At 52.6% G+C, this 26582-nt stretch overlaps 1 protein-coding gene and 1 long non-coding RNA gene across 6 annotated transcripts in view; one reads left to right on the top strand and one right to left on the bottom strand.

Annotated features, from left to right (window-relative positions):
- Nucleotides 1–1275: 1275 nt before the first annotated feature.
- On the bottom strand, nt 1276–14617 carry LOC103691752 (uncharacterized). 3 transcript variants are annotated; one of them, XR_005502057.1, is made up of 5 exons: nt 14489–14616; nt 5501–5585; nt 5071–5394; nt 4770–4917; nt 1276–4021 (listed from the first exon to the last, which is right to left on the bottom strand). It is a non-coding gene; the product is annotated as an uncharacterized LOC103691752 (long non-coding RNA). The 3 variants fall into 3 exon arrangements; XR_010064734.1 differs by lacking the exon at nt 14489–14616 and adding an exon at nt 13318–14155; XR_001837060.2 differs by lacking the exon at nt 5501–5585 and having other exon boundaries at nt 14489–14617.
- Nucleotides 14306–26582, top strand: part of Nacc2 (NACC family member 2) — a 67022-nt gene continuing 54745 nt past the window's right edge. The window contains exon 1 of one of the 3 annotated variants that reach the window (XM_063283468.1): nt 14306–14702. In XM_063283468.1, coding sequence (XP_063139538.1) covers nt 14306–14702 — 397 coding nt within the window. Of the gene's footprint in view, nt 14703–15018; nt 15155–26582 lie in introns of those variants that run through there. The other 2 variants (NM_001100533.1, XM_006233679.5) reach the window with 2 other exon arrangements.

The following is a 26582-nucleotide window of genomic DNA, read 5'->3' as shown; positions in this document are numbered from 1 at the left end:
CCACAAAGGTCAGAAGGCAATGGGTCACTTTAGAGCTGGAGTTCTAGATGGTGTTGTAAGCTACCAGGGGGTGCTAGGAACCAACCCCAGGTCCTCTGGGAGAATAGTCAGTGCCCTTAATTAATGAGCCATCCCTCCAGCCCTGAGTGTGTTTTGGTTTTGAGATAGGGTTTCACTGTGCACCTAGGTTGTACAGACCAGGCTGGCCTCAAATTCATAGCAATCCACCTGCCTCTGCCTCCCGAAATTAAAGGAATGTACCAACTGGCTCCCACCCAAGTTTGAGTTTTTTGGTAAGAGTAAACTGCAAAGTCAGAGAAGGGGTTTGGGGGGAGCTTAGCTTCACAGACCAGGGCTGGGGGTTGGTAGAGATGGGCCCCGGCCCAGGAAAAGCCATGCTAGGGACAGTCCTGGGATGGCTGCTAAGGCACACTAATCTGAGAATCCAAAGCTGGGCTCAATAGCAGATAGTGTGGCTATGGCAGTGACAGTAGCCCATGCACTCTAAGCCACTCAGTGCACCTGATGGGACAGACAACATGTGCTTTCCAGGAACTTCCCTAGACGTGTTCTGTGTCCTATGGTCTGAAGTGGTTAATTGGTTCATTTTACAGTGCTGGGGATGGAACCCATTGGCTTCCAAAGACCTGAAGTATTTCCCATTGTCCCTTTGCTGGGAAGAATAAGAAATCAAGTTTTAACCCCTGTTTGAGTAGATGCCACCGTCTGCTGGGACCTCCAGGCTGAGAGGCCACTGAGCACAAGGAACGTGACTGCTGAGAACAAGCTGCTCAGACCCAAGGTAGCTGAGGGCCAGGAGTTGGTGCACTAAGGGAACTGACTTGTTCCACGCGCTGGAAGCTATGGCCTATGTGTCACAGGCCTTGGAAGACCCCGGTTGCACCAGCTCCTCCTGAAAACCAAGAGCCCTTCCTGGACTCAGGGGTTATGAAGCAATTCCTGGCTTCTCTGATCAGCAGGCCTGGGTTTGTGGGCCACATTACCTAGACATTGGCGCCATTTTTGAGTGTGTGGACCTTGTGGCTCTAGGTAACATTTTGAGTTGTACAGTTGTACCTGGGGCTATCGCCTGTCTGAGGAAGTCTGGTGATTGCCCTTGGTGGCAGACATGTAAGCCAGGTCCTGGATAAAGCACCATTTTGAAGCCATTCATTCGAATAGCTCAAGAAACACCAGTAGTAACTGCATCTCCACAGGGTAGAGAAACGCTTTAGAACTACTCCCCAGGCAGGGGCATTCTGCTAAAATGCCTTGTTTCAAGCATTTTTGTTTGTTTATTAAGGCAGCACATAGGAGTATAAAAATGGGACTGAGCTCACCGCTGAAGGGCAGGGCAGGGGACCAGACCTGGCACAGACAGGATGTACCTGTGGACAGAAGGCCTCGGTGGCTGGATACGAAACAGGATCCACAGTGATAAAGCCGCCCATCTGGTCAGCTGCTGAGCCCTAGGCCCCTGACGTTCATGAGGTAGAAAAGGCAACAGACAGCTTTCAGGCTAGCCTTGTGAACTGACTTCGAAGAAGAGTAGTCAGGGGGCTGCCTGTGACCCAGTGGGTGGGAGGGAGGCAGGAAGGAGGACCAGGAATCTGGCCGCCGGCTGGCACTGTTCTGAGGTTTGCAGAGCTGGCTCAGGGGACCCAGTAGAGTGCTTAGGGTGCAGTGTCAGGGGCTACATGTTAACTTGAGAGACCAGAGCTGGGTTCTGGGTCTTCCTGGAGGAAGGGCCTACACCTCACCATCACCACAAGAAAGGGGCATCTGAAGAGAGGGGACTGTGCCCATGAAGACTTGGCACTACTCCCTAGGCAAGATGGTTAGGAGCTAGGACCAGGAAGGAAGGAGTGGAGGTGAGCAGGCCGCCAGGTGTGGGCAGCACAGACGGAAAGTCTGAAGCAGTGCTGTCTGGCCATGACTCAGGTTCTCCCTGGCCCATGTGAGGTACAGGGACCGGGTCACTGCTACCTACAACCCTGGGGAAAAGGGCAGGTGCTGCAGGGCCCCAGGCTTGGGATGAACTCATGGCTCTGAACACCCATTTGCTGCCCCTGTACCAAGTAGCAGCTTCTGCAGTCCCTGGTGAAGACCCAAACAAACATAGTACCTGTGACCTTCCCAGGGTAGTGTGAGGAAGAGAGCCAGATGGTCCCTACTCCCGAGGATGGCAGGGGCAACCCAGAGCACAGACCTGTGCAGCCACAGACTCAGCTGCGGTTATTGATGTCCCCTGACCTTGGGAAGGCCCAGTCCCTGCCAGCGTGTGAGGGGGAGGGGAGGGAGCCGGCGCCTTCACATGCTGATTCAGCGTTTTCGGGGGGGGGGGGGAGTGCTAGATTCACAGCAGCAGGGTGCCTTTCTCTTCTCCGTTTTTGGTCTTGTTTAGAAAGAAGGGTCCCCTTCTGCCTGGCCCTCTTAGGAAGCCTTCCCTCCCCTAGAGACACTGGCTCCCAGGAAGCAGCAGTCCCAGGCTGAAGCAAGCAAGGGAGATTTTCCGGAAATCCCAGCATTCAGGCTTGCCTCCCCAACAGTTCCCAAAAGAGGGAGCTGCCCCCCAGGCAGCAGCCTAGCCCAGGGAGGGACGGTCCAGAGCAGCTGATTCAGCGATCTGGAGCCCAGTGCCCCTCCCCCACCCCGCCAGGCTGCTTGCCCAGGCCTGTTGGCAGCTGTGTCACATGGGGCCTCAGGCAGAGTTGTGTGGCCCGCACTGCGCCTGGGGGTGGGGTGGCAGACTGAAGGGCACAGGCTGCCAGGTGACCCTTCCCTGCCAGGCCCGCTACTCCACCCCATCCCCACCCCTGCACTGCTTGGGTAGTCTCCTGCGGAAGAGCAGCCATAGGAGGGTGCCGGTGGACTCAGTGGGGAAGCACCGAGTGTGGTGCTGCTGAGCTGTGTTTTGAGGACTCTGGTACTGTGTCAGCCCTAGGAAATCTCATCCCAAAACAGCTGACTCCCCCAGATACAACCATTCTTCCAGAAGCCAAGGTCTGAGGCAGAGTTCTCATCTCTCTCTGGTGGGGCCAGCTGTGACCATCTCCCAGGACGGGTTATAACTAAGCTGCATCCCACCCTGAGCCAGCCCACGACCTCTGGGGCCTGGGGCCTGGGGGGCTCCTACAGCAACAGGGACAGCAGGGAATGAAGCAGATACCCTCTTCCTTGGAGGTCTGGCTTAGAGTTGATGTTACTCCAGGCTTGGGGTGTATCTAACTGTGGACCCTGGGCAGGACAGGGGAGTCTGTGGAAACCACTGACCAGGGGCAGGCTGTGTGAGCTACTTGAGAACGTGGGGCCTGTAAACAAGCTTGCTGAGTTGGTACACAGCCCTTGGTATCTTGTTACGATGGGACCGTGGCTGTAGGTAAATATTTCGGGCAGGGTGGGGTGAGGCAGGCCCAAAGCTGAAGGAGAGAACAGGATTGGTGAGGAGGGCATGGCCTGTAAGGTAGGCAGGAACGTTGAGGGGTCATCTGTCAGAGAATGGGATGGGGGTGGGAGTGGGGACAGAGTGGACATCTTGTCAAGCTTGGAAGCCCATAGGTAGATGCAGTAGTCACAAGCTACAGGTTGACCTCCCCCAACTCCTTACATGAGGAGTTTTCCCTTTCCTGGAATATTGATGACAGACTGCTGGATGCTGCATGAATATTCATACGGAGATCAATCAAGTCCAGGCTCTGGTAGTGGCACCAAGAGGTGGGACCTGCCAGGTAGCTGGTGCTGTTTGGAGGGATGCCATCAGGGGCGTGGTTATGCATCCTGCCCTGTGGGGACCAGGCTGAAGCAGTCTGCTAGGCTTCAGGTGGGTGCTGTGGTGAGTGAGTGGTGAGCTTGCTGTGCTCATACACTTGGGTACAGCCAAGGATGGACCCCAGGGAGATAAGAGAGGCCTCGGAGCTCCTGAGCAACGTGGTTGTTACTTAAATGACACCAGTGTGGAAGTTCCAAGTTTGTTTCTTCCAGTCCCCGCTGTTCCAGGCTTTGCTCTGCCCCCACTGCCTGCCTGTGGGGTGAGGAAGTCCGGCATTAGTGAAAATTCATTATTTACAGCACTATGACATCATAGCAAGATGAATTATTTGTGTGTTTTTTGAATTGTGCTGTGATAAGCCTGTCTGTTTTCCTGGCTCTGTAATACACAGGGCGTCCGTCCCTGGACGCCATTCTCTCTGGTAGCCCCGGCCACAGCAGCTGCAGCCTAGGCTGACACTTCTAGCCCACCCCCATGCCTCCCAGCAGCCAGGCATGTATCTGTTAGTGTTTGTTAGTGCACAGGTGTGTCAGTGTGAGCCGTGAGTGTGCAGGTCCTTCTAGATGTTTCCGTGGCTAGAAGCCCAGATGGCTGTCTCTGTCCTGGACAGTCCTGCCGGAGACAAGATGGCAGACAGGTGTTCTCGTGCTATACCACACTTAGCCGCCACGTCCTCCAGGAGCCGTGGAATAAGGGTAAGGAGCAGGAGGCAGGACCAAGGCCTCAGGATGCATCTCTCCTGTGGTGAAGGGAAACAGCGTTGGGAGAATCTTCTGCCAACGGAGGAGTCAGACCTGACCTCTGAACACTGGCCTTGAACTCAGTGGCCAATTGTTAAGAGAGTGAATGAACAAGCAAATGAATGGACTGCTGTTTCTCACATGCCCAGGCCTGGCACATGGCGGCCATCAGTGTCCACTTTCTGAATGACTCAGTACAGCCTAGCTGCTGGCCTAGCCTGGACCTCTTTCTGTAAACAACATGCCCAGCTCTTACGTACGATGGCCAGCAAAGGGCACAGTTGACCCCGTTGCCATCCTCACGGGGTGGGATATAGCTGGGGCTCTTGTCCCTCCTGGGAGATGAATCCCTGCAGCCAGCTCGACCCTCAGCCTTCTCCAGAGCAGGAGGCAACAGCTGTGAAGCAGCTGCACCAAGGGAAATTTAGGACAAAAGAGGAAGGAGATTAGAGCATCCAATTTAAATGGAGGGGAGGCATTCAGAAACCAAAACCGTCCTGCCCTAATTCCTGAGCAGAGGGAGTCACGGGCTCTGCAGCAACAAGAAACCAAAATACTCACCCAGTTTTCTCCTGCAGAAGGAATCCAAGTTCTCTTGGCTAGGAGCCCACATATGTCCCTGTCCTAAAGAGAGATCCACACTCTGACGATGATGGTGATGGTGGTGGTGGTGGTGGTGGTGGTGGTGGTGGTGGTGGTGGCGGTGGCGGCGGCGGCGGCGGTGATGGTGATGGTGATGGTGGTGGTGGTGATGAATGAAGAGCCCACCGGTGTCTCCTGGTCACACCCTTTCAGGGTCTGGACAGGGATGTGGGTCCTGTTCTTTGTTTGACAGGGAATCAGTGAGCATCTGCACGAAGGGCCCAGGGGTGCGGAGAGGTGCACCTGTGGTGAACAGAAGGCTCCTTAGGCAGTGTTCTAGTGCTGTGAAGAGACACCAAGGGCACAGCAACTCTTATAAACAGAAAGGATTTCATTGAGAACCGCTTACGGCTTTAGAAGTTTATGTCATTGTCATCACGGCAGGGAGCATGGCAGACTGATAGGCTGCTGGAGACATGGCCTCTGCATCCGACCTGCAGGCAGCAGGAAGAGACAGCCACTGGTCCTGGCTTGAGCTTCTGATACCTCAAAGTCAACCCCCAGTGACACATTCCTCCAACAAGGCCACACCTCCTAATCCTTCTAAGCAGTGCCACTCCCTGCTGACTAAGCATTCAAATATATGAACCTATGGGGGCCACTCTTATTCAAATCACCTCAGAGCAAGACTCCAGCATTCAGGCCCAGTCCCCACATCAGCCTGTCAGAGACTAATGAATCTTGCTAGCTTTCACCACAACCCTCAATGCTTGGACCTGGACCAACACAGAGGTACAATTCAACTCCAGTGGCTGGCTGATGCTACGACTCAGGCTTGTGAATTCAACTTGAGTCCAGTGGTGGCCACAGGAACACAGAGGCTGCCCACGTGAGGCCTTCTTAGGAGACCAGTCTAGGTGGACATTTTTATTTCAGCCTCCAGCGGCATCCAACTGCTAAGCAAAGGATCATCCTCTATAGCTTTATTGCAGAAAACAGAGATGGAGAAGCTGAGGCTAGCTGAACCTGACTCTGCTCTCAGAATTTCACCAGTGAAGTGAGTGGGGCTGTTCTACAAGCAGGAAAGTGAGCAGTGGGCATATTCCGCTCTTCACCTGCTCAACCATGCAGCCAGATCACAGGCAGCCAGGGGCCTCTTGGCTGCCAAGCTTGCAAACACTGGGGGGCCAGGCCCATCATGCCCACCCTGGCTCATCCCCCAGTAGGGCTGAGGGGTCCATGGAACGGCACCAAATCCATGAGATGAAACAACAGGCAGGGTTGGCCAGCCAACTCTAGCATTACTGTCTCAGAGACTCTGGCATTTCTGGTTTTCTGAAGCAAATTTACAAACCTAAGCCAATGAGGCAGGAATTGAGGGAGACTCTGCTCTGGTCTGAGAAGTGAAACAGGGGGGAAAAGAGTGTGTACTGCCCAGGAAACTTGGATGTGCATGACCCATCCATCCTTCAACCTATAGTCAAGAGACACCAGGCTGGGTATGGTGGCTCACACCTTTAATCCCGTATTCTGGAGGCAGAGGTAGGTGGATCTCTGTGAGTCTGTGGCAGCCTGAACTACATAGCAAGTTCCAAAATAGCCAGGGCTACATACAGAGACGTTGTCTAAAGAAAAAAAAACCAATTAAAGTGAAATAAATAGAAGTACAAGAGAAACCTCTGCCTTGGGGACAGGGGACAGTTGCCATGAGCAGCTCTAGGGTTCTTGCTCATACAATGTAGGAACAGTTTGGCTTGTTGGGACAGGCCACAACACAGGGTGGCTCTCAGTGTTCTCTCCAGGGCCACCTCAGCAGTGGGGGCCAGAAGTGGTTCAGTCCTTCCCTCCTGGTACCTTCAGGGCACTTTAAGGATTCATCATAGACCGCACCATCTCAAAGGTTTCAGAGTACAAAATGGGCAACTGTCACCAGAGCCCATCCCGGTAGAAACTATCTCTACTTAAACCCTCCCCCAAGGCCACCTTCTGCCTTTTGTCTCCAGGACCCGAGGATTCCAGAGAGCTCGCTGGAGCAGAGGTTCCTTTTGAGAGTGGGCCACCATTCTCAGAGCCATCCCTGTGGTGTCAAACTTCTTCCCTGCAGAGGCCGGGGCTGCTGCAGTGTGGATGGGTCCTTCATTGCCGTTGCCTCCACCGTTGACTGGAATGCCATCATACACACCAGTGTGCAGCTAATCTCGCTCATACCGGCTTGCATTGATTATTGATCGATTGATTGAATTTATTTAAAATTATTTTATCTAATTATTTGTATCGGTGATGCTGGATATAGACCCCAGAGCCATATACGTGCTAGATAAGCTTCAACCACTGCTATCCACCACACACCTCTGCTTTCACCTGTTTTGGGGTACTCACTCAGAGGAGGTGTGCTGAGTGGGACGGGGGTGGGGGGTCTGCCAGGGATTTTTTTATTTTCCTTTTTAAAATGGTGTGTTGTTTTTATCTTATGTGTATAAGTGTGTACATAACACAGTGCCCTCAGAGGCAGGAAGAGAGCACCAGAACTGGCACCAGAGTTAAGGCTGGCTGTGAGTCACCACGTGGGTGCTGGGAACTGAACCAAGTCCTCTGCAAGCATAGCGTGTTCTTAACCGCTGAGCCATCTCTCCAGCCCTGCCGTGTGACTTCTCCAGGCCCCCGCCTGGCCGCATTTCTCCAGCCATGCACAGGATGCTAAATTCCCCATATCCTCATCAGCCCCGATTGTTTCATATTTTCCACATCAGCTGCCGCATTGAGGGTGATGTGGAACCTCGCTTTGTCCTCCTTACTTACTCAGCAGTCAGTCTCAGAGGCTGAGAACAGTCTAGGCCTAGATAAGACTGTGTGGAGGCTGGAGGTTTCCAGGACTAGCAGCCCGTCTCAGGCCTTGAACTTACTATGACACGGAAGATGACCTTGAACTCCCGGTCCTCCTATCTCCATCTCTCAAATGATGGTATTAAGGGTGCGTACCACACCTAGTTGATGCAGTGCTGAAGACAGAATACAGGGGTATGTGCATGTTGGGAAAACACTGTGCTAACCTGTACCCAGTACCCAAAACTTGCTGATACAGTCTATTCACGGGGTCTACCTTCCCTGCTGAGACAGAAGACCATAAGAAGCTTGTTGCAAGATATCTGATCATACTGTGAACCTTGAGATTGTTTTTTTTTTATTATTAAAAAGAAAAAACAATTTCTAGTCGTGCTGTGGCCCAGCCCTTTGCACCTCAATCCCTGGTTGCAATGCACAGATACATCTGGCCTTACTACACACATTTAACCCCAAGCAATGAAGACAAAGTTAATTTGTAGAAAGAAGTACCCATATTTGAAAGTGATGTCTAATTGTGTGGCAGATAAAGTGACAAATCAGAGGAAGATTTGACAGAATAGGATATGTCCAACTCTCACAAGAAGAGAGAGGAAGAGGAAGTCACTCGAGGAGTAGTGCAGAGAGAAGAAAGGAGGCGGTTGTACTGGGGGAGTTTTACAGGTTGAAGAGAGAATGAGCCAGAGACTGAGATGAAGCCAGAAGATTAGAACAGATTGCCAGGGGCTGGAGAGACGGCTCAGCGGTTAGGAGCACGGACTGCGCTTCCAGAGGTCCTGAGTTCAATTCCCAGCAACCACACGGCGGCTCACGACCATCTGTAATGAGATCTGGTACCCTCTTCTGGTGTGTCTGAAGACAGCAACGGTTTACTCATATACATAAATCTTGAGAGAGAGAGAGAGAGAGAGAGAGAGAGAGAGAGAGAGAGAGAGAGGCTGCCAGAGTTAGTTTGAGGCCAGAGTTAGTTTGAGGCCAAGCAGAGCAACTTAGGCTGAGAGAGAAGCCGGATTGAATCAACCTCTTGGAGAGGTGTTGGAGCCAGGACAGCTGAGTTGGGCCAGCCAGAGCTCAGAAAGAACTAGAAAGGGTACAGGTCCCTGAAGCTCAGGGTGACTCCTGGTATGAGGTAGACCCTGTGCAGGGACTATTGACATGGCCTGTGGCCCCAAACAGGGAATGGGTGGTCCATACCCATTCACAGGATGGGTAATACTAAGAGACTAGATTCAAGGCTAGGGGTGGGATACAAGGGAAGAACCTGTGTGGGATGCGCTGCATGGGGGACGCCGCTCATACACCCCAACTTCCTTCAGCCTTGGTGGCTCAAGTCTGGTACTGTGCCAGGTAAGCTAGATATCCAGCCTCTGTGTCTGGAGTTAAGATAATTATGGTCAGGGGCTGGGGATTTAGCTCAGTGGTAGAGCGCTTACCTAGGAAGCGCAAGGCCCTGGGTTCGGTCCCCAGCTCCGAAAAAAAGAACCAAAAAAAAAAAAAAAAAAAGAAAGAAAAAAGAAAAAAAAAGATAATTATGGTCTGCTGTCCAAAGCTGACCAACAGGACTGTGTTCTGGCAAGAGTTCAGTTTGCAGCCCCTGCTCGGTGGTGGAATGAAACCCTGACTGTGTTCTAGACTAGTCTTGCTTGGAACAGCCTTTGCCCATTTGCATTCCTGGGAGGTTTACTTTGCTGGGTTTCTATTGGGGAGCACAGCTTTCCTATGGGGAGGACACAGTCTTCTGAGTCTAGCACTTCAGGCAAAGGCCTGTGGAAGGGTCTGGTCTTAGTCACTAGGCATCCTGGGTACCTAGTCCAGTTAGAGATGCCAGCACTCAGGTGATGGTGAAGGTATCTGTCCCTTACCAGCCTGTGAACCTCCCATCACGTCCCCGGGCAGTTCCCAGGACAGGGAGACAGACAGCCTCAGGCTCTCGGGCTGCAGACATCTGTGGGTTGCTACAGCCAGAGCCCAGACAGTGTGGAGAAACAGGGCCTGTACCTGTATATGTAGGTCAAGCATGGACAGGAGTGCCAGGTAGCCCATGGGACTCTTTCATGCAGAGGGGAAATGGGCATTTATAAGACATTCGGGGAGCTAAGGATGTGACTCAGTCAATAGAATGCTTGTCTGGCATGTACAAAGTACAAAGACTGGGTTTGACCTCCAGCACCAAAATAACCCCGGTACGGTAATACACACCTGACCTGTGACACGTGAAGAGAGGGAGCAGGGCCAGAAGTTCAAGGGCATCTTAAACTACACGGTGGGTTCAAGGCCATACTGTGTTACTCGAGACGATTTAAAACAAGATGAGGAGGAGGTGAATTTGTGCTAAAAACCTCACTTGGGCCCACAAAGTAACCGAAAGCAGGACGAAGGCGTATCTGCCTTCAACTGTCTCCTTTCTTTGGCTGAAGGCGACAGATATAAATTGTCATCCTTAATCTTGCCCTGTAGATCCCTCTTGGCTTCCCAAGGCCCACGGGATAGACTTTCCTCCTAGGTAAAGATACAAACCCTCAAAACGAACATATTAGGGCTGGGAACAGAGCCCTAGGTCAGTGGAAGAGTTTTTGCATAGCCTGTGTAAAACCCTAGGTTCAAAAGGCATTGGACATGTTAACAGTGTAATAGCTTATCAGTCCGACCTACAGGACAGACCAGAGCAGAAACCATGATGGGCCAGTGGTGAGCAGGACCACAAGTTGGTCAGGGACGCTGAACTCTTTTTTTTTTTTTTCCCCTCTGTTTAATCCTGAACCTGTCAGAACCCTGTAGACATTCTTTGGACTCACTGGCCCCTTTGCTTGCCCCTCTTCCTAATGTAGACATATTGGATAAGATTCCTTTGTTTTTCTTGTATTCTGCACACTTGTGTGCATGCTTGTGTGCATGTTTGGAGACAGGAGCTTACTATATTTGCCCTGGCTGATCTGAACTCACTATGTAAACTAGACTGACCTTGAACTCACTTGTCTCTGCCCCACAAGTGCTAGGACTAAAGGCATGTGCCACAATGGCCCAGACTTGCCTTGAATTTGCTATGTAGCTGAAGAGGACCTTGGCGTTCTGATTCTCCTAATTCCACGAGCTGAAGACCTAGGCATGCTGGCAACCAGGCCCACTACTCGTCTCTTTGTCGTATTTGGAAATGGGTAGCTAGGCATAGCTAATTCTCATGACAGCAGGGACAAAGGCACTGGGGCAGGAGAGTCCTAGAACTGGGGTGGGGGAGGCAGCTTGCATCTGGGGTGTAAGAAGGGTGACAGGAAGTCCAGCCAATGAAGCCATCACTTGTTATAGTGCTGAAGGTGGTTTGTGGGTATTTATTGAGTAACATCATGGGTAGAAGAAGCACAGGCCTTGAATTGAAGGAAGCAGGTCTCATCCTCGTCCTAGGCATTCAGACCCACACCTTGGAGTGTGGCCTCAGAGGCCTCTGGGGACTTCAGTCCTCAGGGCAAAAGCTCCTAAGCTTTCAGAATTCCCAAGAAAACAAGAGTTTTGTGTGGTAAAGTTTCTAGCACGTGGGTGCTTAGGGCCCCGCTTTTATGGCTACCCCCAGTCTGGTGTTTTCCAGATGAAAGGGGGAAGACCCTGAGGGCTGAGATGGAGATGAGCCTGCCCTTCACAGTCTTTGTTGTTAGCAAGGCTGATGGTCAGCAAAGCCTCATGCAGGACAGACAAGCACTCTGCCACCAAGCTATGTCCTGCGGCCACATGCTAGTCTTATTGCACACTGACCAAGTGCAGGGAATGCACTGCACAGGCCCTCAGTCTGCAGACTCTCTACTACAGAACATCAAATAGGTGAGCCTGAGCTTCCCACGTCTTCCTCCTCAACCGAATTCTTCTCATGTATAAAACAGGAATTAGGAGGGCTGACCTCAGGTTCGTCGTCAATACTGTGTTAGGCAATGTTCTCAGTATGAGCCCAGGCACAGGCCAGAATTTGTAACTATTCCATGCTCGCAAAAGAAAACATACAAGGAGACAAGCAAATGCTTGCGTGCGCGTGAGAAATAACTGCTACCTGTTGCCTTCTTCTGCACAGGTACAGTTGTTTGTGGGCATGTGTGGGCACGCATCTGCACATACATGTGGAAGCAAAGGATGATGCTCCTCTCCCCTTTATTTACTGAGGTAGGCTTTTGACCTAAACCCACAGTCACCAGTCATGTCCGATTGGCCCTTATGTGAGTCTAGGCAATCTGAACCTTGGTCCTCGAGTTTGCACAGCAAGGGCTTTATCCACAGAGACATCTGGTATTTTCTTAATATATCATTGAATGAAAAAAAGAAAAGGAAAGAAAAAGAAAGAAGGGGACTGGTCCTAGGTATGGTAGGAGAAAAGGTTTATTGTAGATCTGTGGGAGAGTGTAGTCAGAGGCAGGGACTTCTAGAAGAGTGCAGAGTAGACATGACTAGACTGAGCCGGGCCATGTGGGGAGGGGAAGAGGGGAAAGAAAAAGGGGGGAAGAGGGGTGAAGGGAACCAGGTGCAGCAGCCAGGAGGCCCAAAGTTACAAAGATCAGATAACCAAAATGGTCGGATTATAAAAGGAAAAGCAACCCAGTGCCCTGGGTGGGACAGTTCAGGGTATAGGGCAGGGCATGCCAACTAGGAGGGCCCTGTAACCAGGACTGTGGGCGCTGGAAGAAGCTGACAGCCAGGTTCACCTACTAAATAGGCCCCTCAGCTGTTTGTCCCAAGTTTGAAATCTCACACTCATTAAAGAAAGTGTTTATGAGGGGTTGGGGGATTTAGCTCAGCAGTAGAGCGCTTGCCTAGCAGGCGCAAGGCCCTGGGTTCGAGCCAGGTGGTGATAGCGCACACCTTTCATCTCAGCACTCTGGAGGCAGAGGCAGGCAGTTCTGAAAGTTCGAGGCCAGCCTGGTCTATGGAGTGAGTTCCAGGACAGCCAGGGTTACACAGAGAAACTCTGTCTTGAAAAAACAAACAAACAAGCCAAAAAATAGTTTTTTGGGCAGGGAGCAGTGCTCCCATTCAGCATAAGAGGAAGTTCTTGCTACATATTTCATTAACATTAACTTTTACAGAGGTAAAGGAAGAACCAGTTGTGCACTGAAAGGTACTAAATGGCTCAGTAGACGGTATGGGAGAGGTTCCTGGCACCATCTCCGTCTATGGGTCCCTTCTGTACATAGTGGCTTAGCCCTGGTCGCTGTGTCTCACGGACAGCCTCTGGTTTCCTGGAGCTCACCGTGTAGACCAGGTTGGTCTCGAACTCCTCCTACCTCTGCCTCCCAAGTGCTGGGAATAAAGGCACTGGAGCTGGTATTTAAAGTTAGGAGCCTGAAGGAATCCTCTGTGGTTACCGTCTCCAGCCTGGCTCAGGCTTGGTAAAGCCTTGCTCCCACTCACCTGTGTGGAGTAGGTAGCAGGAAAGCATCATCGCTGGTGCTTCCTGCCGGCTTGCTTAGCCAAGTTACTTCTAGCTCAGCCACGTGTGGTAGAGGGTCTCCAGCATGTAGACTCTTGCTCCTTTTCCTCAGTTTCCCTGAATATAGCAGACAGCCATCAATAGGCTGACAGTGTGGGGGTCGGGGTTTGGACCTGGGACCAAATTTAGATTTAAGTGGGGTTCTGGGGAAAGTTATAAGGTTCCATATACTTTTTCCTGGTGGGCTGAGCTACTGTGTGTGTGTGTGTGTGTGTGTGTGTGTGTGTGTCTTTGTGAGTGTGTGTGTGTGTCTGTGTGGTCAGGGTAGGGTTTGGGGTGTAGGAAGTGTTTTCTAGAAGCAGAGCTGAAGCCAAGTTTAGGCTACGAGTCAGTTATGACCACAAAGCATGGACAAAGATTGAAGCCAGGGTCTGAGATGCTCTGCCAAGCAAATGCCTAATAATGACCTTAGCCAGCAGTTAAGGTCTTGGGAGGGATGGGCCAACTTTTATTCACTTAATGCCCTTCCTCCCTAGTGACCTTGCTCATGACCTCTTTCCTGCTGCCATTCTTTCTGCAAGCACCCTTGTGTGAGCATAAGGTCAAAATGGCTGCGACCCTTGCAAGGTGCTAGTGCCTGAGCACTCACAAGGACTCAGGCTGGGAGGGCAATCAAGGGGGCTCCTGGTTACTTTGAGGTTGAGGTGCGTGGCCGGTTTTATTTCTAAGCACTTGACTTAAAACCAGATCTCTGTCCATGAGAACGTGGCCTCGAGCAAACAGAGAGCACAGTTGACCATGTCTGGAGACACTGACACGCCTGAAGCCTGAATCCCACTGGGCCTGAAGTACTGCCAGAGCCTCCTCTACATGGCTGTAAGTCGGTGGGCAGCAGGCACCAGGGCCCGGTGGTACTTATTCCAAGGCTGCTCAGTCACGCAATTTCCCATCCAAGGCCGGTGGGTGCAAATGCGGCCACGGGAAATTAAAAGGTTGAGGCTCGGTGCCCCAGGTCCTATTCCTGTTCGGCCACTGATCCCATCCCCTTCGGTGCCCGGTGCAGTCTCGGACGCTAAGCGACCTGAAGGCACGGCGCAGCAACTCTCCAGATCTCCCACCCGACCCTTCTTGGATTCCCACTCCCGCGCCCACCTGGCGACGAGTGCGCGCGCGCGCGGTCGGCGCTCTGTCCCTTTAAACAGCCCGCGGGCGCCTCCCCCGCGCCCCGCCCCCGCCGCGGTGCGGCCGCCGGTGCTGGGCGAGGTCGGAGAAAGTCCGCGGGCGCCGGAGCTCGGGGACGCCGGAGCACTTCCTGCCGCGGGCGGCGCCGCAGCTGCCCAGGCCGGACTGGGCCGGGTGCCCGCAGGTACGGCCAACTTGGCGCGCGTCGCGCCGTTTCCGCCGCGGGCCAGTCGTCCCGCCCGCACTTCCCGCAAACTCCGCGGCGCGGCCGCCCAACTTGCGCACCCGCCGCCTGCCGCAGTGCCCGCCGCGCGCCCGGGGTGCGGCCGAGTGGGGCGCGGGCCGCGCTGAAGCTGCGCGCTGGCCCCAGGGCGGAGAGGCCGGCTCGCCGAGGTGTCCCGGCCCAAAGCCGGGCCCGAGCTCGGCGAAAGCTGGCACTCCGGGCGCGCTAGCGCCTTCCTTTCCCGTTGGGGTCGTCTGGCCACGGGAGACCCCGGTTCGTCCCGCACAGGAGGGGAAGCCCCGATGACACTGGCCTCTGGCCAGGGCGCAGGGGACACACCCCTCCTGGCCGGCCAGGTCAGAGGCAGCGCGTCTGCGCATCAGATTCGGCCCGCGACCGTCTTCCCTAGCTAGGTGGGCCGTTTGGTGCCAGTGGTCGTCACTGCCTCCCTTTCTCCGGTGCCAACTCCAACTTTGAGAGACACTGGGTTTCGCTGCAGTGGGAGGGGGCTCTTGGCTTGTCCCTTTTTCTACATCTCAAAGTTGTTCATGTCTCCGGACTCTTCTCCAAGAAAACTCAAGGGTGTGTGGGCTGAGGGAGGTGAGATTGGCAGTCTTCACGGTTTTTTCGCTCGAGGCTGGGACTCGGTTCCCGCTTCTCTTGTGCATATGTTACAGGAGCCTTTGGGGTCGCCTCAGCCCTGCATTTCATGGGCAGATCTGTTCCGCGCTGCTTATTGCTGATCTCCTCCTGGTGCTTCTTGAACCCTAGGGTTTGTGCCCCCCCCCCCCCATTTTGCTCCCGGGAGCTGACCTCACCGGCACACCCACTGTGCCCTACTCCCTCTCCTTGGAGATTCTGGATGGAGGTGTTTGTTGGGCCCTATATTAGCTTTCAGGTGTAGCTCTGAGGAGTGTTGCGGCTGAGTCCGTCTAAGGTGGAGGGGGCTGGGCCATGATCCTGGCTGGCCTGGCTGGGTTCTTGGTCCAGTAAAGCCCTTCCTTCTAAGCAATTCATGTGCATATTCGTGTGTGCGCGTTCATGTTCTGGTCCTCCCTGGTGCAGCCCTCTGGTCCTGCTCTTCTGCCTCTGGTTTCCTTTTCTGTCCTAGTCTAGAAATTCTTGACTGCTACTCCCTTTTGTTTCTGTCTTGATGAAGGGTGAGAGCAGGATGTTCCATGGTGCCCTGCACACTGTGGTCTTTAAAGACGATGTCCTGGGAGGGTTAGCTGTGACTTTTCATTGCACAGTTGAGGGGACAAAGCGCGTTCAGCTACGGGGTGGACAGCCAACATTCCTGTCTCACCCTCCAACTATTTTCTCCAGGCCCGTGGAGCCAGCCACTCTTCCACCAGGGTCCTTTACCCTTCCTTCCCTCAAGGATGCTCTGTGACACTTCCTCATTGGGTGAGACCCAGGGCGGTTGGCCACTGTTCTTTGGGCCAGCTGGCTGGAATTAGCACAGTAGAACAAGGTATCTCCTGTCACTTCACAGTGGCCCGGATCTTTCCTCAGCAGTCATGCCCACGGCAGGATGGTGCTGGGTGATTCCGGGAGCTGGAAGCCATTTAGAATGCTGGGAAACACTATCAGAGAGAAACGCTTGTGCTGCAAGAGTTGAGCGCCAGGCTGCTTCTGAGCTGCTCACCCTCCACCATCGGTCTGCTCTGTGGACTGACGGCATTATGTGTGGGTGCCCAGAGTGTGCTTCCTAGGAGTGGGCTTGCGTGTGAATTGGACAACCTTCCCAAACCTCTTTCTTCAGACTAGTTCTGCACTGTCCTATCAGAATAGTGGTTTGAGGTGGAGAGCTGGGGTGCCGCAGAGTCCTGTTTGCCATAGAGGTCCTTTATGCCTGATTTACATGGTGGCCAGTGTGATCTAGGCAGGTCTTGGCATGGGGTCCAGCACTGATGGGGCAGAAACTGAGGCTGTGGTTGCCTTAACAGAATGTGAGTCCCTCTTAGATCCATGCCTTTGACATCCTTGATCCTAGAAGGTGTGTGGCACCCAGTGCCTGCCAACCCTGGCTGTCCATGTTTTCTGTACTTGATGCCCCAGACGTATTCTCTGCATGCCATAGCCCATGAAGTCACCCCATCTCCTATCTTCCTCCCACCTGGTGACTTCCAGGGAGTTCTCTGGAGAGCTTACAGTGGATCGAAGTCTCCTTGGGTGTAGGGGTGAGGTGAACCACCAGGCCTCCCTGCCTGCTGAGGGTGTGTGTGCTGATTGTTGGTCCAGTGACCATGAACCACTGTCAGACCTCAGTCCCTTCCCTTCCTCTGCCACAAAGCCACACACCCTCAGTGTAAGGGTCAGAGAAAGGGACTTATGCGCACATCCCTGGCCCAGTATGTGCTGCTGTCTCTGCAGGTCCCCACCCTTGCCTTGATAGCTGCTTATGTGTGTCTGGTCCATGCTGACCTCCTGCTGGACCTGAGTTCTCAGGCTGACATAGGCTGCCTTCCAGCTCTGAAGAGTTGTGGCTAATGGGAATGGAGTTGGATGCGTGGTGATGTTCTAGGGGTCACCCTGATCTGAGGAAACCTGCGTGGACTTTGAGACCTGTTTTTGCTTTGCTTTTTCCTTTCTTTCTTTCTTTCTTTTTTTTTTTTTTTTTTTTTTTTTTTGAGTCAGAATCTTCCATAGTTCAGGCTGGCCTTGAACCTAATATGTAAACCGAGGATGACCTTGAACCCTTGATCCTGCAGCCTTCTAAGACCCGGGATTACAAGTATGTGTCCTTACACATTCTCCAGGCCTGGCCCTTTGGAGAAGGGAGCAGAGCCATGTGGTAATGCAAGAGATACGTTTTCAATGCAAGGGGCAGTTACCGCCAGCCCCTGGGACACTGGGCTTTCGCTGTTCCTGGCAGGTGTAGCTTCCTGCACTGGCCGGTGGGAAGTGTTAAAGCCTGCTGTGCTTCAGGTGATGAAGGGGTGCTACCGCTCTCTCTGCTCAGGCAGTGTGAGCAGCCTGGCCCTGAGTTATCATGAAGTGGTTGGGGAAGCTTAGTTAGCGCCTAGCAGTCTCTACCAAGTTTCTCAGATGTGAGTAGCCCTGCTCAGAGCCTTGCCCACCGTTGCCTCCTTCTGTTTTTTTCTTTCTTTCAGCCTTACACCATCCCCACCCCCACCCCTAGCTGGGCCCCTACTACTGTGGAAGCAGCATGTGATCTGGCTGAGGTGGCCGCTCTGGCCTGCTCTCCAATGCAAGGATCCTGGCAAGCTGTGTTGCTGCTTGAGCAGATTTTCACTTTTCCTAGGCTGCCTCCCGTTGGCCTCCTGAGCCTAGAGTTCCTAGAGCCAGGCTGCTCTCTCTGCTGCAGGTGGCCGGGCCTGTCGTTGACATTAGAAGTTTGGGTTTTAGAAGCAGAGCCCTCTGTGTCTGGTTCTCCCAGACTACAAGCCTGTGAACATAGAGGAGTCTCTGTGTCCTCAATTTGGAGCTCACATTGTCTCTTGCCCAGAGAGGAGTCTGAGCCGAGCAGAGAATGAGCAGACAGAGAACGGACTCTGACCCAGGCTCTGCCTGCCCTGGAGTCTGCAATGCCAGGCCTGGGTTCTGGGAAGCTGCCGGATTAGGAATTTGAGGCCAGATTACTAGAGATTTTGCTCTCTCTCAAGGCTGTGTGACCCACCCTCCCTGGGATCCACCCTAGGTCTCCAAGCTGGCTCTGCCTGGCCTAATGCCCTTGGGGTGATGAGACCCTTGGTGAGAATGTTGCTGGCCCTTTAAGGGGAGGCTGGTTCAGTCTCAGGGAGAAGGAGGCTTTTTCTCTAGAGTTGTTTCCAGGTCCCCAGGGAAGGGCTGGCTGGGGCTCTTAGGAATCATGCCCCTCCTCCCTGCACCAGGCCTGGCATCCAGGAGGGCATCCAGCCACAGATGGGCCTCCAGCTCCAGGCCCGCCCCTTGCTGGTGTCTGGGAAGCAGGCAGGGGTGGGGTGGGGCGGGAACAACTTGGGGCCTAAAAGTGCCCATATATAGTCACTGGGGGTGAGCAGGGAGTCAGGCCTGTGAGCTGTCTGATCCTGGGGTAGCCATTGCCCCCTGGCATTCCAGTGGGGAGGGATTGCCTTCTGAAAGGCAGGAGGATCTACAGTAAAGTACACTGGGTCCAGCAAAGCCAGCCCCCAAGAAGTGTTTGTTGATTGAAAATAAAATGTCCCGATTCCTCTGTAGACAGATCCAAGAACACTTTGAAAACTTCCATTTTTAAGAGTCAGAGGTAATACTATGTCCATAGTCAAGAGTGGTTTGCAGCCCCTGGTGGGATGAATAGGAGGGTCTGGTACCTGATGGTGAGGCCATCTTTCCACCATGAGATGCTGAAGCCCCTTTTATGGGACCACTGGGTGTCTGTTCTCACTCACAACCCTATTTGGAAGAGAGGGGCGTGCTTGCCCATCCTCGTGGTTCCTGAGTCTTTCTCTTCCGGTTCCTATGTTGCTAGTTGGGGGATTTGGATGGTGGGGTTGTTGGGGATGTGGGCTGCTACCTGTGTGTGGGTCATCCCGTCCCTACCGGAGCCTGGGGCTTCTTCCTTAGCCTGCCTCTTCTCTGCCCATTCACTCTTTGCTACACTTGACTCTACTTTTAAAAGTCACAATGTTAACACAGTTTTTGGTCATTCAATCTAGTTACTATTGTGCTGCTAAGCGCCTTTGTTAAATTTTGTATATTGATACTTTTTGTTGTTGTCAGCAGTTTTTTTCTTTCTTTCTTTTTAAGATATAAAGCCATTAGGGTGAGAGAAGATTAAAAAGATACATTACAATTAAAATGTTAATGAAATCTGCATCATGCAACTTTCGAAACCCTTCAGGCATTTATCTTGCCTGTGTCATGTCCATTAACTTTGGCTATTCTTATTCCACACTGACCCCTGCTGAGAGATTTGTGCTATAATTGGATTTTTTTTCTTAAATAAAAAAAGGGGAAGGGGGGGGGAAGCTTTTAAGAAAATAGAGGTTGAATGGCCGGTCCTGGTCCTGAAATGAAGAGAGGAGAAAATGGGAAAGCTCGCTCCCTCACTGGGCAGGCTCAGAGCCCATCTCCCTCCTTGGCCTTAAGATGTGTATTTGGGGTGTGGCTTTGCAAGATGGAGAGGCTAGAGGGATGAGCATGTGGGCCAGGTTGGGGTATTGGGTATACTCATTCCTCAGGGAAGAGCCAAGATGCTGGAGTGTGTGTGATAGGAGACCCCCCCACCCCCCATCGCTCTCCTTTACCTGTGACTATTTAAGGGCACACTGGTGTTTCTGGCTAGGGCTTTAGGCTATAAAGGGGGATTCCCCAAGTCTTCCCAGGACAGTTGAGAGTTCAGGGCAGGACTGTGTGACTTCCGGGCAGGCAGGTGGGATTTGTGTGCATAGGTACGCATATGTATGCACATATGCAGTTTCGTGCTCGTGTGGCCCATGGCCAGCAGCTCCTCTCTGTCCCTGGGACTGGCTTTCCTGGGACAGCTCTGTGGGCACCTGGCAGTGCTGGAGCTGGTCAGGTGGTTGGCAGTGGGCTGCAACAGACAGATTTCATGTCTATGTTTCTGCAACACCTTTCTATAAAGGGAAACATAATTTAAAATATGATTACTTAGTGTTGTAACAGAGCCCCAGCCGCTCTGCTGTGAGGGAGATCATTATCAGTCTGATATTAACTTGCAAAGAATATTATGCAAATTGCCTGTGACTTGGGAATCCTGGCAGGCAGGGCTGGTCTGGCTTCCCTAGAGCTTGGGCCCTTGTCCTTGGGGCTGAGGCTTTTTCTTCTTTTCTTCTCCCCTCGCACACACCAGCCTCTGCCCTCAAGGTCCTCATGTCCTAGCAGTGGCCCTGAGCCTTAGGTCTGTGGGGGCCCCACCCACATCCTTGACTCCACTTTGCTACAGTGATAGGAAACTAGAAGCCTTTGGCAGGCTTGCTGTGATGTGGGGGTAGCATTTATCTGGGGTGACAGTACTGTGATGATGATTGTGGCTGGGCCTTGACACAGCACTCAAGCTCCTATGAGTCAACAGCCCCTGAGGAATGGACAGAACCAGGGGAGGCAGTTGTCCCACTGGTTGTAGGACTGCTGGGTTTGGGCTGCTTCTAGAGTATAGGGCAGCACCTGGGAAAGGGGTTACTCTGAGCTACACCATCATAGGAAGGAAGTGTTCTCAAGTATCTACCTTCCCAGTTCATCCTAATGGGCGTGGCACAATCTGGCTAGGAGAACATTTTTGTTCCACTGTAACAGAGCTCCACAGAGCAATGCCCCTGACTTTAAACAGCGGAAAGGCCTGTTTTGGGGTTCTAGAAACAGTGTGTACCTGCTGCTAGTGAAAGCCCAGTAGTCGCTTCCTTAAAGATACCCACTGGGTGTCACTGAATCTTGCTGTATCCCTAACTCCGGATGCAGTGCCAAGGTCTGCGTGGGAAGTAGGTACCTGCCTGAGTGTTCCCAGAGCTGGGGGCGGGGGTGTGTGACCTCTGGCATCTGGTAGAGAGGTATGCTCTCCTCAGAGCAGGCAGGGGCGCTTGCAAAGGCCAGGAATAGATAGAGGCATCCTCAAGGATCATATTGATGCTTATTCCAAGTGGTTCTACCCATAATGCCCGGTTTTCATACCCAGGGTCCTCTTGGAGCGTGGGCCCCAACCCTTACTGCAGTTGGGTCCTGATCCAGGGCCTAGGTTCTCTGTGTGTGGAATGAGGGAAGTGGATCATGACCTCTGAACTGCATCCAGCACCCGACTTTAGTCAACAGGGTCTCTGGCCAGGGCTGATCCATGGTGAGCTCTGGGAAGGCCACCTTGTATCACACCAAGCTACCTTCTTCCTGACTTAGCCAGTCCCTCTCCTGTGTGCTGCTACTCTGCCCACTTAGGATGGCCTCTGGAGGACTTTGGGTGCTATGCACACTTGACCTTACCTGTACCATTCTCCCTGCTCTCTCCTTATCTCTGCCTCTTCCCTTTAACTCTGGAGGAGTTCACCTCAGCTTCTTAACCCACCAATGCCCTGTTTGTGAATAAGGTCCTGTTGGAGGTTCTGGTCCAGGACAGAAAACCTTAGTGCTGGTGGCTCCTGCCGTACGTGCCAGCAGGGTGGGCTTAGGCAGTATCTGCTGCTTCTCAAAGCCTAGCGGAGGCTATGTGAGTGGCAGTCCAGCTAGAGCTCTTTGAAAGAACAGAGCAGAGGGGACCGAAGGCGGGAAATGGGGCCAAGGCTTATATAAGCTGTGGGATAGGAGAGACAGACACTGTGTTAATTATTGTAACCCAGTTTAGCAGTGAGTCTGTGTCACATGAAATGGCCTGGAAACTGAAGCGCGTGGGTCACAGTGAAGCCCAGGGGTGACATGGCTGACACAGGAACAGTGTGGGGTGCATTCCAGCCGAAGCTGTCGGGGAGGCTGAAAGAATGAGATATCCTTGGGGTTCTAACCACACCGTATTGCAGGGAAGTATTGCTCCACAGGCCTAGGCACCCTTGACCCTGCCTGCACCAGTGCTCTGTCTCCTTGTCCCGCCTCTTCTCTCTAACTGCAGGTGAGCTCACCTCAGCCCCATTTGTACCTGGGACTGAGCGTCAGGCCAGGCACTGTCTGGACCAGCAGTGGCCTCGTCAGTCTGATGTCTCTGATGTCAGTGTCAGTGGGGTTAACTTGTGCAAAATGATAGCCTTGGTTTCTCTCCTGTCACACAGCAAGCTCCCAGGTGACCAAGTGTGTGGAGGATAGAGCCCATGGACCCCGGCGTCACGGGAAGCTGCCCTGAGGTTTGGCTCTAGACCACTCGGGAGGTTGTTCATGGCATAGGAAGTTATGTCATGATGTCCTTGAGAATCCCCGCTCCACCCCCCCCCCCCCAAACACTGTATGGGACACCTCAGGGTTTGGAGACACCTCTGTCCCTACCGGCAGGGGCCTCTAGGAAGGCCAACCATTACCTTTCTTGCTGGGAAGACCTTGGGTATCTTCTGTGTGCTTCTGAGGGGTGACAGAACCTATAACCCATAGACCAAAAGTCTATGATCCATTCTTTGGGCTCCGATGGGGTGACATGATCTCCTCCAGCCTGAGGCCAAGGGTTGTGGAAGGGTAGCCCTGCCCTTCTGAGCACTCTGAAGTGATTCTGTCTACCCTCTATCCTTGCCCCGCTGACCACCACCTTCACTGATCCACTGGCTACCTGGTATTGACAGGTGACATTGTAGTTCAGATCCTTGAGGGAAAGATTAGCAATAATGAAACTTAGAGACTGCGTGTGCTGTTTAAAGAACTCTTCCCAGGCCTCTTAGGAGTAAGTTACCCTGCATACTTTAGTGTATCTTGTTCAAACAAGAGCCACCTGCTACCTACCAGTGCCAGTGCAGGCTGTGACCCCCTGGCATGCTCAGCAGCTCTTACTTGGGGACATCCTTCATAGCGAGACATCTGGTGCAGAGGCCACTTCTGGCTACTTGTGTGGCCAGAAGGTAACTTTATGTTTTTAGTGAATCTGTGGGATTTATTATTTTATTTATTTATCTTTTTTCAAAGAACAGTTTATTGGCTACACTGCAATAGTATCAGTGGCTGGCTGGGTGGTAACTAGAATTCGGATTCCAGTGTTGTTTGGTTTAATTTTTTTAACATTAACCCCCTTTCTCCCCTACCGTGTGTGTGTGTGTGTGTGTGTGTGTGTGTCTGTGTGTCTGTGTGTCTGTGTGTCTGTGTGTGTGTGTCTGTGTGTGTTCTCATGTATGCACAGTGTGGAGGTCAAAGGGCAAATTGTAGAAGAGAATTCCCCCCACCTCCCCCACATCTCTACCATGTGGCTTTTAAGCATCAAATGTAGGTAGTCAGGCTTGTGGCAAACTGCTTTACCCCACCAAGCTATCTCACTAGCCCTGTTTGTATTGGAGTATTGGGGGTTCTGTTTGCTTGTTTGTTTTCTTGAGAACAGCCCCCACTGTGTAGATCAGGCTGGCCTCCGAGTCCTGATCCTCCTCCCCCAACCTCTCCAGTCCTAGGATTACAGGTGTATACTGCAAGCCTGGTCCCCCGGGGTAGAGTCCTGACCCATCCCTTGAGGTCAGCTGTGGGATCATCTGCTCTGATGAGGACTTTCCTTCTGTAGGTGGCCGGCTTCTCTAACATCTTCCAAGCTCATCTGCCTTGTGGCACGCGCTGGCATGTGCTGAGGTATACCTTGCTGTGTGTGACGTCTGGAGCGCTCGGTGTGCCTGGTGAACGTGCTGCTGCTAGGAATGCAGTTAATAAGCACTGTCCCTACTGGCCTCCACTGATACGATGGTGACCCTCCATCCTTGCCCCTGCTGACCTGGGATGGTCCACTGTCTCTTCTCAGTTCTTGTGGTCTTGACCCAGAGGCCAGGCCAGGTGGAAGGACGTCCCCAGTTGGGTCTGCCCTGTGGCTTCCCTGATTCATACTTGTCATCACACATGCACCACTGTGTCCTCTGGTGTCCCCTCTACAGCTGGAGCTGGCGGCGTGCTCCATGGTGTGCTCTATGGCGTACACCTCATCACTTGGAGAGCTTGTCTGTCTGTTGTTTGAGGGTTCTCTTTCTGGTTTTGGGACAGTCTCTCACTGGTACCCCATGTCCTAAAACTAGCAGTGTAGCTCAGATGGCCTTAACTTATGGCAATCCTCCTGCTTCAGCCTCTTGTGTCCTGGGATTATAGGCATGAGTTGCCACACTTGGCTCGTTGCCAGAGTCTCTCAGGCTGGCCTTGGTTGAGGACTGTGTGGCTACAGTGGAGAAGTGTCAGGCATGGGATCCTGAGTGTGTGTGTCTTTGGTAGAAGCAGGAAGCTGTAGAGTTATGGAATCTAGGGATGCTAGAGGCATGTTATGGCCAACAACTGTTTCTAGAGAGGCAGGTTCCCCCTAACCCCTTCCTGCTTTTTGAGACACAGTCCCACTATGTAGCCCTGTCAAGCTTGGAACTCCATGTTTAGAACAGTCTGGCCTTGAACTCAGAGTTCTCCCGAGAGGCCAGAGGCAGGTCTCATCCTGGATGCGAGCAGCATGTTCTTGGGGATCCTTGGAGCCTACGGGTGCCTGATGTGCCCACATAGAGAAGCTCAGAGCTGGTGCCAGGCTGGCCCTGCTGCTGTCCGTCTCCTGTTCTTTAGATTGTGGAACTGTGGGGAAGAGGTGGTGATATGTCCAAGCCTGGCATCCCCATACCTCATGATCGGAAGCTGTCTCTCTCCTGACCCTGAGGTGCTTGGGTCTTCTTGTTTGATACTAGCAGGGTCCCTTCAGAGCTGCAGCAGACAGTGTGGTCAGGACAGCCTTGTGAATGGGACTGCCATTGGGAAGGACTAGGAGCTGGAAACATAAACCTTTCTGAAGGGCAGAATGTTTACTTGAGGTCCTGCTAAGTGGCACTCGTCTTGTACAGGCCGTGGGGAGTTTCTCTTGCCCTGGCCAGCCTGCAGGAGTACCAGCAGCCCCTGGCTTGGGCTCAGGTTCACAGTTTGGGCTTCTATTGTCTCTCGGCCTGTGTCTCTGTCTGCATCCTGTTGTTGGAGTAGAATACCTGAGACTGGACAATTAGGAAGACTAGAGGTTCATTTGGGTCCACAGGCCTGGATGCTGGGATGTAGAGTATGGTACCGTACCTGCCCTTCACAGCTCCTGGATGGGGGGCTGATGTCGCCCCAACTCACAAGGGAAGTAGATGGACAAGTGGATTTGAACCTCAGGTTGCTTTGTGACCCCCCTCCTATAGCCAACCTGTTTATTTTTCTGGTTTTTTTGTTTGTTTGTTTGTGACAGGATTTCTCTGTGTAGCCCTGGCTGTCCTAGAACTCTTTGTAGCCCAGGCTGGTCTTGAACTCACAGAGACTCCTGCCTCTGCCTCCTGAGTGCTGTGGTTTAGTTGTTTTTTGTTTTTTTGGTTTTTTTTATGGTATGTGACTGCATATGCATGTATACTACATGAGTACAGTGCCCCTTGATGACAGAAGAAGGCAGCAGAGCCCCTGGAGTTGGAGTTTGAGACAATTGTGAGCTGCCATTCGGTCCTTTTCAAAAATAGTTCTTAACTGCTACACCATTTCTCCAACCACAGGAAATCCATATTTGAAGTTACAACTCGAGCACCTTCTCCAGGGTCACTGCCCTGTGAGTTAGGATCTACCCGTTCTCATTCTGTCTCTGTCTCTGTCTCTGTCTCTCTGTCTCTGTCTCTCTCTCTCTCTCTCTCTCTCTCTCTCTCTCTCTCTCTCTCTCTCTCTCTCTCTCTCTCTCTCTCTCGGCAGGGTTTTCCTGTGTACCCCTGGCTGACCTGGAACTCACTCAGTAGAGCAGGCTGGTCTGTCTGCCTCTGCCTCTGGAATGCTGGGATTAGAGGAGAGCACCAACACTGCCTGGTATGCTGGTCTCATCTTGGTTTGGTTCCTTACATCCACAGAGGCCCTGGTTTCTGAGCTTCTGGGATTATGTGAAGTTTGGATCTCCCATTACCTGTTGTTTCCTTTTCTCTCTGAGCCCTTCCTTCATACCCCAGTGCCAGTTCTGCTGACTGCCAAGTAGCTTCCCCAGTTGTGGACAGACTGATGAGGGTACCCTGAATTAATTAATTCTTTCTCTTGTTCCCTCTCACTTTGTCCCCCTTCCCCCCCATCTAGTCTTTCTCGGTGCCAGCCTTAAACTCAGAGGTCCACTTCTTTCTGGTTCCCAAATGCTGGGATTAAAGACATGTGCACCATGCCCAGGTGGCCCTTACTTCTTTACCAAATGGTGAGGTGGCATGCACCTGTGGTACCAGCTGCTTGAGCCTGGGACAGGGCATTGTTTGGGTCTAGGAGTTTAAAACCAGCCAGGATAATATAGTG

The sequence above is a fragment of the Rattus norvegicus genome, chromosome 3, assembly GCF_036323735.1.
Source record: "Rattus norvegicus strain BN/NHsdMcwi chromosome 3, GRCr8, whole genome shotgun sequence".
Taxonomy (NCBI): domain Eukaryota; kingdom Metazoa; phylum Chordata; class Mammalia; order Rodentia; family Muridae; genus Rattus; species Rattus norvegicus.
The sequence above is the reverse complement of the archived record's forward strand: the minus strand, read 5'-3'. Positions and strand labels throughout refer to the sequence as shown.